This window comes from Dicentrarchus labrax, unplaced genomic scaffold, assembly GCF_905237075.1.
Source record: "Dicentrarchus labrax unplaced genomic scaffold, dlabrax2021, whole genome shotgun sequence".
In the NCBI taxonomy this organism is placed as follows: Eukaryota; Metazoa; Chordata; class Actinopteri; family Moronidae; genus Dicentrarchus; species Dicentrarchus labrax.
Genome location: NW_026136723.1, coordinates 22794445 through 22811609, shown reverse-complemented (window position 1 = coordinate 22811609; position 17165 = coordinate 22794445). Strand labels below are relative to the sequence as shown.

Here is a 17165-nt window from a genome sequence, read left to right as displayed (position 1 = left end):
GGAGAAGATAAAACTTCAAATGAACTGTCAGCTCACTCGTATCAATGTGGCGTTGCTTCTCATGTTCAGTCACTTGTTTTGTTTTTGCTCAGCTGACGACAGGCAGCAGACGACAGCCGCACCAGGGTGTGTGTTCCCACTTTTTTATGAGTCTATCTGTGTGTATGTTCAGCTAGCTGATCCCAGATCCCTGGTGAGGGCTTTTGTGTGTTTTACGAGCCTTAAGACTTTTGGTCTGGGTTTTATTTTTTGGGGGGGGAGGGAAGGGAGGTTATCTGCATCACCGGGGTCCCTGCAGCAGCTGCGGGGCTCTGGTTTGGGGTGCGTTGCAGAGGAGAAGTCGAACCATCGGGAGTCAGTTTCAGCCCCTCCGCCTTTCTTTGTGCCACCATCTGCGGTGAATGGTGGGGGTCGTGACCTCTACCAGGCTACTCATCAAAAGACTTATGAGACAAAGTCAGGGGTGAGCTGTGTAAGTGTGTGAGCATGTGCAAGGAGGTGGGAGAGAGGAGGGAGGATGACAACGCACAAACACGCTCCTCTTGTGCTTCCTTCTGTCAGGAAGCGAGATCCCAGACTACAAGAGTCACGCGCACGTCATTTTAGTTTATGAGGTTTGGAGAATGGTCAGGGGAGGAAGCAGTCAATGGAGTGATTGTGACTGCTGCTGGGGTTGTTTTTTTTCCCTCCCTCTCTCTCATCTCTCCAGTTCAAACATGACAGAGTGGATCTGTGAGTGTTTACAGTTGAGAGAGTGTGGGGTGGCTCAGTGAGTTGTACAAAACTGGGTCAGCGAAGGCAGCGTTAGAGGCACAAGGTAAAATCTGACTTCAAAGCCGCTCCGCGTTGTCGGTGAGGACGGCGAAGACAAGCTGTCTGGTTTTCTGTCATGTCACATCCGTCTCTCGTTCCCTCGGCGGAGCGCGTTCCTTCGCTCTCTCCTCCTCATCCGTCGCTCTTTCCTGTACGAAACCCCCCCTCCCTCCTCATCCTCTCATCCCTGTCTCTCTCCTGCTCTCTCTTCCTGTCACCTGGGTCTGAGCTGTCAGCATGAATGAGGCGTGTGTGTGTATATGTATGTATGTGTGTGTCGGTATGTTTACTGAGAGAAAAGTAGTGTGTGTGTGTGTGTGTGTGTGTGTTGGGGGGAGGTTGGACTCATGGACCATCTGCTGGGACAGCTGGGGGAGTATGAGCGGGCTAAAGGCAGGATTTAGGGTATGATCTGCCCCGGCCTTAAAAGATCGAGGAGGATTCTTTACTTAAAAGGCAATTTGGGGATTTTATACTTTTATTGATCACTGCCAGAGACTCTTTTCAGAATAGAAATGTTTCTGTACCAGCTGTGATACTGCAGCAGTTTAGTTTGTATAATTTACTTAAAGACCGACTGAGATGAAAAATTCAACTTCTTATCCTGTGTCCCGACATGAATTGTTTTGCAAGTCAAATATATGCAAAAAAACAAACAAGACAACAAAGCCTGTTTTTGAGTCTTTTAAGTCTCAGTGAATTCAAACAAACATAATTCAATGTGACCCACATTAGGACTCAAGAACCAGTTGCAGTTAAGATTATCAAATACACCGATCAGCCATAACATTATGACCACTGACAGGTGAAGTGAATAACACTGATTATCTGGTTATCATGGCTCCTGTCAATGGGTGGGATATATCAGGCAGCAAGTGAACATTTTGTCCTCAAACTTGATGTGTTAGAAGCAGGAAAAATGGGCAGTGTGAGGATTTGAGCAACTTTGACAAGGGACAGATTGTAATGGTTAGACGACTGGGTCAGAGCATCTCCAGAACTGCAGCTCTTGTGGGGTGTTCCTGGTCTGTAGAGGTCGGCACCTATCAAGGGTGGTCCAAGGAAGGAAAAGCAGTGAACCCGAGACAGGGTCATGGGGTGGCCAAGGTTCATTGATGCACGTGGGGAGTGAAGGCTGGCCTGTGTGGTCCGATCCAACAGACGAGCTACTGTAGCTCAAACTGCTGAAAAAGTTAATGCTGGTTCTGATAGAAAGGGGTCAGAACATTGTATCACAGTTTGTTGGTTGGTATATAACATTATGCACTATGCTGAAATTTCTTAAAACCAGACTCACCATAGTTCAGTAATTCTCACTCCCCCCCCATCTGTACTCCCCTCCTCTGGCTTTTATTTGTTTTCATTTACTCCGTCTCTTCCTCGCAGCCTCTCTCTTTCTCCAGCACTTTCTCCGCTCTTCTAAATCAGCACTTTCACTTATGAATATGGAAAGACCTGGGACGGTGTTGCATTAATAGCAATCTTCTGGGTCACCCCTCCCTTCCCAGTGTAGCAAAGGGGGAAAAAAAAGAAAAGTGCTTTCATTAACCTCAAAGCATATGTGAGTGGTCTTGTGATGGTGGCTTTAATGTCCAGAGACGCACAGTGAGCTGATGTCGAAGGACTTGTTGACTTTCTAGTTTGACCTCGTTGGTCGTCAACAGTTTGTCAGGTAGCGTAGGCGTTGGGCGAAACCGGCCCTCTCTATTCTAAATTCACTTTTTAGGTCGTGAAAGGCGTCATCCTCAGCCTGAAATAGCCTCCACTGTCTCCCTCTCCCCTCTCCCTCAGTGGCTGTCCTCAATGTATTCGTCTCTCAGTCCGTCCTGCTGGTCCGGTGCAACAGGAAGGGGCAGCTTGGCGCTCTGAACTCTCTTCGGTCAGCTCGTTCCCTTCTGCGCACTTCGAGTCCCTCGCTTCGTGTCTCTTTTTTTTATTGGTTTTTCCTCTCTGCGGCCGTCTGATCTGGTTCTAGTTTTGGTTTTGACACATGGCACAGGATCAGAGCAGTCCCCCCCCCCATCATATGGGAGAGTAACCATGGCAACAGCTTTTAACCCAGGTGGACGTAAATAGTTTATATTAACACTGACCCATTTCCTTCTCAGTTCCCATAGAGCCGGCAGGTCATGTGGTTCAGTGATTTAGCAACATTTATCCACAAAGTCCTGTTGATTACATCCAATCTGTATGAAACTTGGCTTGTTATCATCTGCAGCGTGTGACTGGCTGCCATCAGCACGTGTGAATACTTCAACTCTCTGTGCCAGAGATATTAGATATTATAGTTCAGTATTTATAAGTAAAGCTGGCAGCAATTCAGTGTTTTCTGTGTCAGTTTATCATGTGATGACCAAACGCTCATATTAAGATGAACTGTTGACTGAACAGATGAAGAACTGTGATTCACAGTTTTCATGCTTTAATGAATAATATTTAGGTCACACAGTAAGGGCTGACATATTTAAGAAGCTTATATATTTTTGCACCTGGAATTTGATTACAATTACCGAAAATCCTGGAAATAATTTATGTTGTCCTGGAAAATGTGTGTTTTAGCTCCTTGCCTAGATCACCTAAGTAAACCTGGGTGCGTATGTTGTGTGAAACTAAACGGTTTGTAGGATGATTCCAGGTCCCATGTCAGTCGATCTTTTCTGTGTCTATTTGTTTCCGGAGCCGTAAGCAGAATTCTCATTATGTAAATAGTGTCACATATCAGCTGTGCAATTCAGATTTGAAGATTTGAACTACATCAACCTATACGTTTTCAAATCTCACCTCTCACTTAGTAGGGATTTCTGTTATACAACCCTTTTGTCAAAGAAGGGCCACACTGGCCGTCAAACAAAGTATTAAAGAGTGTTTTGGTCCTGATTTGTAGACAACTGGGTTCAAAGATTCAAAGTTTGTAGATCAGTTCAGTTCAGTGAGAACTCTTGTGTTGAGGTTTTAACTGTTACAGCGATAACAACAAACACTGTAGTTTGATAGCGTTACTCTACTCATCTGACGCTGTGGAATAAATAAGACCAAGGTTTACACAGAGACACATTCAAAGGCTTTATTGTCATATGCAGAAGATAAACAAGTAATCAATGCAATGGAATTAACCTTAATTTGTTATGTTTCCACTTGGTGCTGTCAATTATTACATTAAAATATAGTAGAAACTGAGTTTAAAAATAAAAAAGACAAGAAAAATAATTGAATACGAAACGTTTCATAGGCGAACCCCACCACTTACATACATCTATACATACTGAGGTAGACAAGGTGATAACAGTTGCAGTAGTATTTAATAAACATGAACAAGTATTATAAATCAAATAAATTAAATAAAAATTCTACATGAGGAGTCCTGGGGTGGGGAGGAAGTGAAATTACTGCTGCTTCTACTACATTTTGTTGAAATGAACAAGAAAACAGACAAACAGACCCTTGTATCATTTCAGACGGGCACAACAGTTGCTTTATGGTCACATGTTCGGCATATTGTCCAATCAAATGTGTCCACATACTGTCTCTAACATTATCTTCAATCTCAATGTTCGATCTTTATGCATCCTTACTGCCGCACCGCTGCCTGCGATATGTAAGTAACTAACAAAAGACCCATTCACACAGGATTACTATTACAAGAAACGGGTAGTAAATAACTTCTCCTCCCTCCTAATAAAAGTCATCCTTCCGGTGGCATTTTGGCCGCTGGCAAATTACTAGAAAACCATGTGACCTTCATTACTGACTCTAATAATGTATTTATTATTAGTAGTTTCAGTCGCTGCATCAACACAGACATTTAAAAAACAACTCAAATATGTCTTTCTGAATGTTGATTAGGCTTGTACAGTAAAACGAACTGATATCTGCAATACATGTACTGATAAAGTTTATCAACAAGTCATCTATCAGCTCAAACGCAGCTCTATGTAAAAAGATTCAAAGATACACTTTTATATGCAAAGTGTCCCTCTTGTTAGGACTTAAATTACAGGAGGACCAGTGAGTTAAGTGGAACACAAGAGGTGATAAAGGCTGTAATTATTGCTGGGATGTGACCACCAATAGCAGGTAATGTTGAAATCACCTCACCTCTCCGAGAGAACAAAATCCATCTCAAGAGAGCTCAAGAATGCAGTCATGAAATAAACTGAAATCCCTAACATTTCTTTATAATTTAAGACAGCTAGGATGATATTTTTCCATTAAAAAACATATTAAATATGCCAGAGAACACGATTATCAGCATTTTATGTTAAACCAACCATGGAAAGCAGAGCAAAATAGTAAATTTCTGACACTGTGAGAGTTGTGTTGATTCATTACGTTGATGCTCATGAAATAGAAACCACTTCCCAGGTGAAACATATTTCACAGGCGGCAGACATATCTGGTGCAGAAGAGGTGATATGATGTAGAAGACGGATTTAACAGTGTGATGGGATGGTAGGGAAACATCAAGCGTGTAGTGAAAGACTCGGAGCCAGTGAGTGCTACATCATATTTTCCTGATGAGCTCATTCCCACACGTTTACATCAAAGAGGCTGCGGAGGAGTAGATTTTTTATAAAGACATCCCGACTGTGCCTCCTGCTCGGTTGGTAAATGTTGGGGAATCGTCTTCTCGAGCGTCTCTAAGCCCTCCTGGGCGCACTCACTCTGACACTGACCTTAAAAACTGCACCAGCATCAAAAGGCCTCTTTGTGGATTCAAGCGACGCACACGTGCAGCGTCTAAATCGACCTCCGAGCGCAACAAATGGATTCAACAATGGTCTCACTGTAGCGTCGACTACTATGGTCAAAAAACATGAATAGTTCTTCTCAACGAGCACATGTGTGGCTGTTTTTCGGTGTTGTCACTCAGCTGATATGATGAGTTCAATAACAGCCATCACTAACAACTGCTTGTAGAAACACCGCCCCCCCCACCGAGGTGGAACAAATGCTCCTGCTGCATAAAAAACCCTGATAGCATTCGATCGTCTTCTCCTCACTGATAATCAATTTGATGAGACGCCCCGGCTCTTCCACTGTGTGCTCCCTCACCACTCACTGTTAACCTGATTTGCTCTTATCTCAGAAACAAGTCGGTGGTCCTGAAAATTAATCAGCAGTATGGACATTATCGAGGCCAGCCCGATTAAAATACATCACACGTGATGACGCACATTTACGATTGGAGACCACAGAGTTGGTTTTGCAGCTTAAACCAGATTTGCAGCATTTATAGAAATCACTCTACATGCATTAGCTCTGCTGTTGTTACAGTATGACTCATTTTTTTTTCCCAGAATGCCCCCTGAGGAGACTCAAGACACAGGGTGCAGCTGGTTGAGATAGGCCCACTGTTTCTGATGACGGTGATGGTAATTATAATGGATGAGATCGGTGATGATTAACGCTATGACGCCAAAGCGAACACTGCGGGTTGGTCCACTCCCCGCCTGTCCAGCCACCTCACACCCGATGACTAGAGTGGCCTCGGCCCACGTTGCCCCCGCTGCTGGGGCCGTGGATGCTGCTGTTGCCCCAGCGATGGTTGCCAGGCAGCTGGGGAAGTGCTAATTAAGATTGCAAGGGGAAATTGCAGCCTTGTGTTGGGGTGTGTGTGTGTGTGTGTGTGTGTGGAGTTTGGTGGAGAAGGTAGGTGAGATGTTAGAAAGGTGGATTGTGAAAAGCTACAGGTGAGTGTGAGACGTCTTCCTTTTTGTTTATAGGAACGAGAGGTCAGTGGGTAAAGTGATATCTCTCCCTTCTTAGTTTAACCTAGCTTAGCATAAAGACTTATTTGTTTTTCTAGTTGTGACGAAGCAGACCATGCAGACATGTGTATTCCTGAGCCCTCCAAACAGTGCGATTTTAATCTCACTGGAACAAGTTTCCCCAAAAAACGCAACATGCATCGCAATTTTCTAGAGAAGCTGCTGTGAAATCAAACATTTTACTTTTGCAAAAATTTAAAGTAGTACATCTTTTTGTTTGAAAGGAGAATATGTTGTGTTGTGACACATTAGTCATGTTGAGACAGTGTGAGAAAACAGCACTGCACATTGCGGAGAACAACACCTGTAACTATGCTCACAGTTTCCAGCAACGGTGACTGGTGGCCTGAGAAAATGCTTTATCACCGTTCACAGCAACCAAACGTGCAAAGTAAAACCAAAGGAAACCTTTCACATACTGACCATTTCCTTTAAAGCGAGGTAGTCGGTGTTCAGTGCAGCATGTCCAGATGCTCCATTTCATGGTCTCGGTTAAAAGAAACCATGTTGTTTGTTGGGTGGACGACGCAAACCACAGTGTCTGTGGTCAAACACAGACAAATTGTACACCCAACCATCCTCCCCAACCTCCTTCCAACTCTTCCACTGCTTCCACCTTTTGGCTCTGACGTTCACACAATTACTTGGGTCGCTTTGGAGAAATGACAGATGTTGTTGCTTTATGATGGTTGTTCTTAGGGCTGCAACCAACTATATCGGATTTTGGATGTTCAATACAAAGAATCAACTATTTGTTCCTTTTTTTGTTTAGTTCAAAGCCACACTAAACTCTTATATCAGCAGATAACATGGCTACATTAATGTCTTGAAACTGTGTTGAAACATCATATTTCCACACAGATAAAGTAAAAGTGTGCATCCTGCTCATAGTTTGGTTATAAAATCCCAAAGCCAACACGGAGTGTCTTTGCAGTCGGGCTGTTGACAGCTCTGTCAGCCCAAGAGTCAATCACAGTTTAGGGCAGTAGAGGAGGTTGCCCCAACGTCTGGTTCAGCCGACTTCACTGACAGTCATTACCAGGGCAGAGAGCGTCTGAGCAGCTGCTGCCCTGCTGTCCGGAGTCAGGCTGCCCGCCGTTAATCACTCTCTCCACTTCCAAGTTTTGTGGTTTGTGGTAATTTTGAGACTCGGTTTATAAAGTTTACAGCCTACCCTGCTGATACTCTGTGTACAATGACACAGATAATTAAGGAAAGAGATTTGACTGACAAAATACTTCTCCACTGATGATTCAATTCATCGACTTTTAGGGGGCAGCCATAGCTGTTGTACGTTGAGCACATTATTATGCAGTGATTATACTTTGTGACACTATAATGGCTTGTTGTTTATCACTCAGCTGTGTCGGAACAGACGCACTCACATGAAGAGTGACAGCCATATTCAGCCGCCTGTATTTAATTGTTGCTCTGCCTCCGCAGTCTTCAGCTAGCAGCCGAAAGCTGCACATTGCTGCTCCACAGGCCTTGAGGCACAGCCAGAGGCTTCCCTAAACACGCTCTGCTGGTGTTGGGCTTCACTTGTGGTAGCCGGCATGATGAGATCAGTATCACACACACAAATCAGAACGCTGTGGAGGTCAGTGGGTTTTTTGTGTCAGGTTTTTTGTCACCGCCCCAGAAAGGGCAGGACAGCTGGTTTAAGGGGTTCAGCAAGGCGGGGTTTGAGGTTGGCGAGGGGCCATGTGGGACTTTGGTAAAAAGAGAGCAAGGCCGCACCTGTTGGAGTGACTTATGATGAACAGTGACAAGGTTTTTAGAAATGTGCAGTGAGTTCAAATTCTTTTAACACTGAAGCCAATAATTTTAAGGGTGGAAATACATCAGCTTCCTACACAAACTAGTCTTTTTAAAGTTTTTCACCCCCATTGATTTGCAGCTTGAGCCTCTGTTGTTTTGACCTGAACCCACCAGGTCCAGATAAAGTATCAGGGAGCAGTCGGTGGTCTTGAAGCGTGTGTTTCTGGTTTGGTTATTTTTGGTTACATTTCTCTCTTCCTCTCTCTGAATATGCCAGTTGTTTGCTGCAATGTTGGTCATGTGTTGCATGTAGATACACAATGCCCAGTAGGAAGATGACGGGTTACGTTAAGTTCAGGCCTCACTTAAAGGCGTGTGCAGATCTCTAGTCTAGTGACAGATTTGGTCCAGGCCTGGGGTTTATTTGCTCTTACAGGAGTTAGACAGTTAAACATCAGTTTTATCTCTTTGCATCCAGTCCAACAAAAGAACGTGTCTTTTAACAGGTTGTGACTGGAAAGTAGTAATAATTTGACTTTAAGACACACATAGTTGCCAGTTTAAAAATGGATTGATGCTTAAATAAGGAGCCAAACTTCTGCTTATTAACATCAATAAGCTGGTTTTTTACCAGTGCCACAGTGGTACAGTTGTGTATATACAGTTTTTACTACATGTGTCTGTGATGCAGTGCCTCGCTTTCATGCAATCAGTGCTCTCCATCCTCTGGGTGCTCTCACTTTGAGGTTGTCCAGTTTTATGAGGCTGTGATTATCATTGAGGTCACAATAGGTCGTTTTATACAGTGAGGTCAAGTTTCAAAAATGGCTACTGTCATCACACATGAATACGATTTGGGCTCATTGAGTCTCAGCTTTCCAGTCATATCCTATTATGCAGTTCCAACACTGTTTATAGACGCCAGTATGCAGAAATATTCAAGTGCACTAGGCGACAATAACAATACTGCATACACAAACTGCACTGGATTAGCATAAAGTGGACATGTTTGTAAAGGAGGGGCTTGTGGGTACCCATAGAACCCATTTCCATTCAGATATCTAGAGGTCAGAGGTCAAGGTATCTCTTTTGAAAATAGCTGTGACAGTTTTTCCATCACTAGTATTTTGGAGTGGTTTTTTAGCAGCTTTCCCAACAAGCCAGGTTGGTACCAATGGATGCTTTAGGTCAGGGGTCTCAAGGGGTCTTTTCCGGCCCTGCATCCTACCTCTTCCTGACCGGTGACATGATCATCATCAAAAAAGTATTAAATTATATAATATAAGAATGTATAGAAACTGCTGTTTGCATTTTATTTATTAAATATGATGTTAGAAAAGGAGTGGCTCTCCTATAAGATGACATTACCACACGACTTTCACTAATAATAACTTTATTAATGAGCACTTTCATTGTTCAGTATATGTTTAATACATATTTAGAGTTTAGACTGTTTGTCCTTTCTGTATTCTCAGTTTAGTTTGCCTCATTCTCTCACCTGTTCTTTATCTACTGCGCTCAACCAGATTGCCAGCACTGTTGCATAACATCTAAAATATTACATAATCTGGATAAATTAAAGTTCACCTTTCAAAAGTGGGACTTCATCTGTCGTGATTTTCAGCCATGTTTTTGAAGAGGGAGAATAGGAACGCGAGCAGTTACATTAGGTCGTTCTTGCCAAAGTAGGCAGAGAGTTGGAAGTCGGCCTAAATGCGTGAGCCAACCCTGCTTATCAGTCACATTATCAACATTCAAAGGCGTCCACAAATAGCCGTTTGGCAAATATTGTTCTGCATCTGCTTTTTAAAGCCTTCAAGCAAAGTGCCAGCACTGAACAACAAACCAATCTGAATACATTCACAAGAGAATTATCCTCACAAGCAGGAATATCAACGGTGAACTGGTCGTCCCCTGGGCCCCAGGATGTGACGTAGGTGGATACAATATAAGGCTCTTTGTATGCACACTGCAGAGGCTGAGCCATGTGCCGGGCCAGCTTGTGTTTGGTGCAGCGGTGGGGTCGCTGCGGCCGGGCTGAGGCTGCAGGATTCCCGAGGGCCGAGAGGAAGCAGCGACTTCACAGTGGATCATCTTCAGCTGACAGCGCAGCAACCGCGCTGTCGAAGCAAGCAGAGCCACACTTTCTTCTGTCCCAGCTGTCAGCAGAGGGATTAACTGTGTGTGTGTGTGTGTGTGTGTGACACCAAAGCACCTGCATCTCTGGATGTGATCAGTGGAAATCATCCGGTGGCTGGGTGACGGATGGAACGATCAATGACCTGCATAAACAAACAAGACAACCAGGAAGGAGATTGGCTGTTTCTATGTAGTTGTTCTTAATGGCTGCCACCGGGTCGGATTCCTCTTGAAATCGATGAAACGAGGCAGTGAAACACTACAGCTTCTGTCCACAGGGGGCGCCAGAATCAACAAAACATTTAAATAGCGAAATATTCTTGAAGAAAATTTGTTTTGGCAGTAGAAAACAGGTCACTATTTTCAAGAACTGCCATCATCATCCATCAGTGTATTGATCTCATTGACAAACGTGTAATATTTCAGACATATCGTGTTTAGTTTGGGATCAGGAAATAAAGTGACGATTAAGGTTTAAGAGGAATGGAAAGTATAATAATACAAAAATGTGTTTGTGTTTATCTCTTACAGCATAAGGAAAGTCCAGCTTCCCGTGAAGGTTTGCTGTTCGGCCGTGCAGCTACACATGCGAGGAAAACCAAAGAACATCACAGTAGAAACCAAACCCGGCCAGGCCCACGCGGATTTCAAGAAGAGCCGAGATGGTTTCGTCCTGCTCGTCCCCGCTAACTAACAGTCCGTCCCACTGAACCGCCAACAACTGTTTAACCTCAGGACTGCGTCGATTGTCTGAGCTGGACAAAACATCAGTGAGGTTACAACAAAGACAGGGATGTAAATACGTGACTGTCAGGACTTTGCCTTGAAATGCCTTTTTAAAAGATTATAGAGGTTTTAAAGAGATGCTGGCAATCTGCTTTCTTAATCCTGAGCTGCAGGAAGGACACCAGACAATTACAGAATCGTTTTAGAGGAAACTTTGAGAAATTAGGATTAGTTATTGTTTATGTTGAAGAGACTCAGGACGCCATACAAACATGTACGATACTGTTTTTGCTTTTGCTGTTGGATAAAATATTTGAAGATGTGCCTTTTTAAAGTTAACAAAACATGAATTAATGCACTTTTTGTTACATCACATAAAAGACAATTAAGACAAAACATTCCAGATATATTTTTGTATATTGCGTCGACTTGTGATGAAATGACAGCTATTTTTTTTTGCTGTTGCCTTAAAATAAAAAAACGGTCAGAAGTAATGAAAAAGGGAGAAACAAGACTGTGGAAGAAATAAATTATTCAAGATTTACTTTGTGAGTTCTCTGTGTGTTAATTTATCACCACATGAACAGACCGCATGCTGCACTGTGGCTGTATTCTTCATTATACAGTGATTAAAATATTTGTTCTCAAATGTGCTTTTGGGAGCTTTGAAGGAAAACTAAAGAAGTAGAAACATAACTGAAAGAAGTCGGGAGTCTTTCAGTGTTCAGTGGTTGAGAAGAATTTCCTGTCGAGTCGATTTACAGTATCAGTTAAAGCTTTGGTGTTTGTACCGACAGAGAAAACTGGAACTGGAGTGACGCAGGAGATATTTCCTCTCTCGTCCCTTTGGTGTCCTCTGGATCAGATCAGCTGGGTTGATAAACACACACACACACACACACACACACACACACACACACACACACACACACACACAGATGCTTTGGACTAAATTTTACAAGATTTCTGAGAGACTGAACTTCAAAACACCTCACTTTCATACAACAACTAAACAGAATGTCAAAGAAATTGTCACAGCAGCTGTTTTATCATGAGATTAGTCGGGTAAACACAGGTGTTGTCGGTGATACTAATTAAGGCTCCGTTCCATTCAGGTCAAACAGAGTCAGGATGCTGCCATTGTGCATGTTGACTCACTAGGAAAGGTACAATTTAATTAGTGTTATTCGTAACACCTGTGTTTTCCCTACTATCTCGTGTCAAAATGGCTGCTGTGAAAAAGGTCTGTTACAAAAAAACAACATATTTACTTACTTATCTATTGTGGTATCATTTCAGCCTCCACCCGGATACAACAGAGGATAAAATCTCAGACAAGACCACAACTCTCCTCTGCTGGAGTATAAACTTTTCCACAAATAATAATAATAATAATAATAATAAACTTTATTTATATACAAAACAAAGTTACAAAGTGCCCCACGTGGCTGGAACCAGGATTTTAAACATTTCAGGAGGCAATAAAACAAAAATAAAGTCAGAGAAGTTAATTCATATAGAAGTGACGTAGACGAATAAAAGACATGGTAAAAAATAAGTACTAACAATAAAAAAGATCAAACATATTACATAATGAACTGCACTGGAGCGAATAATTTTATATTATATATTATAATACAATAATTGCCTGCTTAAGTTCGGGTGTGTTGTGCTAGTAGCGGCTAATGTAGCTTTGCACGGGCAGACGTGGGATAAGCTCTCTTCTCTTGAAATCCACAATGTCATTTTGTTTTTCATTTTCAAACTCTCAGACGCTGACTCCAGTGACATCATCTGAGGCAGTTTATCAGATTTTACTAATTTTATTCTGGAGCCAAAAACACTCTTTTCTCACGTATGCACAGTGCATACGTTAAACAAGAGTCTTTAATTAATAGTTCTATTAAAAAGCTTTATTTATTCTTACTGCTGCCTGCATTTAATTTTCACATGGTGTATATTTCAGTCTGGACTTAAACTCTCTTCATATCTCTGTGAACAGTTCGGTCCGAGAGCTTAATTCTGTCGTCGGCTGCCAGTTTTCATCCCCCGTCTCTCCACAGCGACCTGTTAGTGCGACTTAGAGACGGGCCGCCCTTGCTGTGACCCGGCTCTCGCTGCTCTCTGACACACTCCCCGCTGTGTTTACCCCCTAAAAGTCTCACTGCTCGATAATTCTCTGCCAGCGTCTGCGCAGATGTGTGATGTTTGTGTATTTATGTTTGATGAGTCGGATTTGCATAATGTGGAAACAGAATGTATTGTGTTGTTTCTGTATAATTTCCTCCGCACTCAGCAGAAAATGTTCTGCGTTCATTTAACTGTGCGACTTTTTAAAAAAACGAAGTGACACTGCGGCGTGTTTATGTCGAGTACATTCGCACCTATGAGAGTCATTTCAACACTTCTCAACAGCCCTGCATCTCTTCAATCAACACTATGCAACTTAAAATAACTGCAACTGCAAAAAAACTAATGCACATTGTGTTATTAGAGCACGGTCAGTGAATATAGATCTGTCTTTGCTGCCGTGCTCTGGTCTTGTGTTTGCATACATATTGTGTCTTGGCCATGTGCTTTCTGTACCAAGTGGTTATAATGTACTGTGCAGCTGCAGTTACAGCATCAATACTTGCTTCATGCTCCAAATTTAACACTTAACGAATACAACCTAACCGTGAGTTGAATCGGAAATTCAAACACAGCTTCGCCCTCCTTCCCTTTGAAGCAGAGGAAGCACAATGATGCACTCGATTTGTCGTGTGAGTGTCATCCAGATCGCGTCCTGAGGCAGCACTTACAAAGCCGTCCTGAAACATTCGTCCTCAGGCGCTATGACACCAATTCACACCTTTTATTCTTGTAACTCTGAACAATTCTCACATGACTGCAATGTGACCTCAGTGACCCACACATGACGTCGATGTGTGAACGACCCCAGAGGAAGTTAAAATGCCTGATTGTCCCGATCAGCCAACAGATCCAGAATAAAACAGTAAATGCAGATTACTTTGGTTCTTGATCCTCTGAAGCAGCAGTGGCCAAATGTTTCCTTTCATACTTCATTTGGAAGCCAGAAATTAACAAAATAATCCTAATCGCATGAACCTCAATTTAATTTTCATCAGTGAGCGACAATATTGGGGAAACTAGTAACAAAAGGTTGGAAGTTTATTGCAATAAACAATCATTTTTAAGGATAAGAGAGTTCAAAACTTTAGAATATAGGAACCTGATCATAACTAGCGTGTGTTTCATCTATTTTGAAACACACGCTAGTTATGATGTACTTTCAAAGGTGAAAGTACATCAAAAAACATATTACACAGAAATACAGTATACAAAATATACTTATGATATAATAATAATGTGGTTTTAGGTTTTGTTGGTTATTTGCTGTTTTATTCAGTATTTTTACTCTTCTTTTATTAACTTCACTTCCTGCCCTCGTGTTGATTCTGATGGTTTGCTCGGCCTTGATTGTGTTCACCTGTGTCTAATTAGTCCCTTTATTAGATTATATATCACGCTCGTCCAAGATGAACTGCGCCTCGCCTGGAAAGTGGACGAGTTCAGGCATCAGCAGCAGCAGCAGCAGCAGCAGCAGGAGGAGGAGGAGGAGGAGGAGGAGGTGATTAAAAGCTGCAGTTACCAGCAGCCTTACAAGTATAAACAGGAAGTCACTAAATTTATCATCTTCAGGCTACCTGTTTGCAGACCACGTTCAGATACATTAATAAACTTTATTATTGTCATCAACCACACAAGATCAGTTTGGTAACAGATTAAACCTTCAGTGCACAACATGAGACACAGAACAGCTATAGTCAAGAGTTAAATATTAAAATCATACAGAAAATTAGGAAAACGTGGTGTTTGTTGTCAAAAGAGCCAATCAGCTCTTTGATCAGGCGACAGGTGCTACGTTCACACTGCAAGAGAAAGTGGCACAAATCCGACTTTTTGACCATATCTGATTTTTTTATGACAGTCTGAACAACTCAAATCTGATATTTTAAAATCCAATTCAGGCAACTTGAATATTTTGTCAGGCTAACTCACCGAAAATTCTAATTTTTGCCCCGAACAATTTCAAAATTAATACACAAATGCTGACATGTGTAGCATCCATTTTTACTTCCGTAAACACAGCGTACTTGTGTGTGACGTCACATGGAGTCTTATGGCGGTGGCATTTATATTATAATGTGAACAACCACGCAAAAAAAATCTGATCTCGAAAAAATCGGAAGCTGAGCATTAAGCCCTGCAGTGTGAATGTTTCCCATCATGCAAGCATCTGCAGCGTCTGGCTCCAAAGACTGCGGCGTGCATTGTGCGTCGATCAACGGTGAGCGATTCTATGCATCACAAACAAGCTTCTTGTTCATGTGTCTTTTATTCTGTTCTAGTTCGTCTTTGTTCCTCCGCGGTCAATCGTTCCAGCCTTTTTTCCCATCTTGTCGTGTATTGCCCTTGTTTCTGGATTACTGTTTTTTGACTCTGCCTTTTCCCACATGGATTTATCTGCTTGTGTGAACTGACCTTCTGTGTATTGAACCCATCCTTTGTAAACACTTTGTATGTTTCGTATCAAGATCCCGTCTTGTCTTGTGCATTTGAGTCCAGCTGCTTTTGTTTCCAATAGACCACACTTATATGCCACCCTCCGGCGAACCCATGAATATTTCTCTACATCCGCTCCTGTCTTTGCCTTCAGGTTCTGGTAACTAGGTGACCTAGCAGCTGTGCAGCAACACATTTGCTCTCCAGCACTTCTGGTGTGCTTAGTTATTTTGAGATCTCATTAGTCAGGGTAAAGTGGAAGTAAACATCCGGCAGAAATAACCGTCCTCCACACATCTCAGCCCCTTGCTCTCTTGACCTATTTTGACATTAAATTGTGTTTGGTGGCAAAACAAAGTTAATTGTGAATCTAATTTAAGGTCTGATTTGGTTAGAGAGCTCACAGCTCCCTGGCACAACTGAGTCAGCTTCTCATAAATAAGAAAATCTGAATGTTCACTACAGCTGCAGAGCGAACTCGTGCTCAAGCAAACGGCAGAGATTTGTTTATTGAAATGCCACAAACAACGTCTCATCCTCGCATCTGTTACTGTGGAGGCTCTGTGTTTCTGCGCCAAGTGAAGGTCTCCAGTTTTGTTCAAATCTGTTGTCTCTCCTCTGCTGGATGATAAACTGGACACCGCAGCTCTTCTCCCAGTTACAGCTCCACCAATCACATCCTGCATGTTCGCCCCTCATATTCAATCAGAAAGAGATTATAGCCTAAACGTTGAATTTGTCTGTGCGTAATCCTTTAATCATTGATGTAAAAGCCATGATTTATAAATTAAGTGTCAGATCAGTCTTTGAAAATGCAAATTCAAGCTCTCGTCACTGATTATTAAAAGCATTTTGTGTGTGTGTGTGTGTGTGTGTGTGTGTGTGTGTGTTTGTGTGTGTGTTTTATACACTCATTTTCTAAACTGACGCACAGTTAATCATCAGCTCAAACGAGGACATTTGGATTCACCAAAGCAGAATCTTTTTCACAGACACACAAGATTTATTCAGCATGTTGTTTTTCTGCGACAAACTGTGATAGGTTTTAGTTTGATGGCAGCTTTTTCCTTCCGCACAAGTACAACAATTATTTCCCCAATTGTTTCCTCATCACATTCACAGCCGCTGCACGCTGCCAGGCTTTTTCTTCTCCACATAATTTTTCCAATCATTTTCTCCTCTGACAGCTCCAATCACACCCCTCCTCGCTGTGAAAGGCCCGCGGATAAAAAACACACTTGCAGACAGTCTGGTAGACATAAACACAATATCGCAATCAATCAAAAGGTCTGAATGCAGACGCATGTAAATCAATCCTAACAGGTTGTCATCCGATGTTTGTTTTGTGTTACGGTGAAGTTTCTTGGTTCCTTCTTGCCGTGCTCTACAAAT

The 17165-nt window shown here is 42.4% G+C and overlaps 1 protein-coding gene across 1 annotated transcript in view; it reads left to right on the top strand.

The window, feature by feature from the left end:
• myo1g (myosin IG) overlaps window positions 1-11751 on the top strand; it is a 45997-nt gene extending 34246 nt beyond the window's left edge. The window contains exon 22 of the mRNA XM_051391096.1: window positions 11013-11751. Within this exon, the coding sequence (XP_051247056.1) occupies window positions 11013-11175 (163 nt within the window). The 3' untranslated portion in view covers window positions 11176-11751. The remainder of the gene's footprint in view (window positions 1-11012) is intronic.
• The last annotated feature ends 5414 nt before the right edge of the window (window positions 11752-17165 follow it).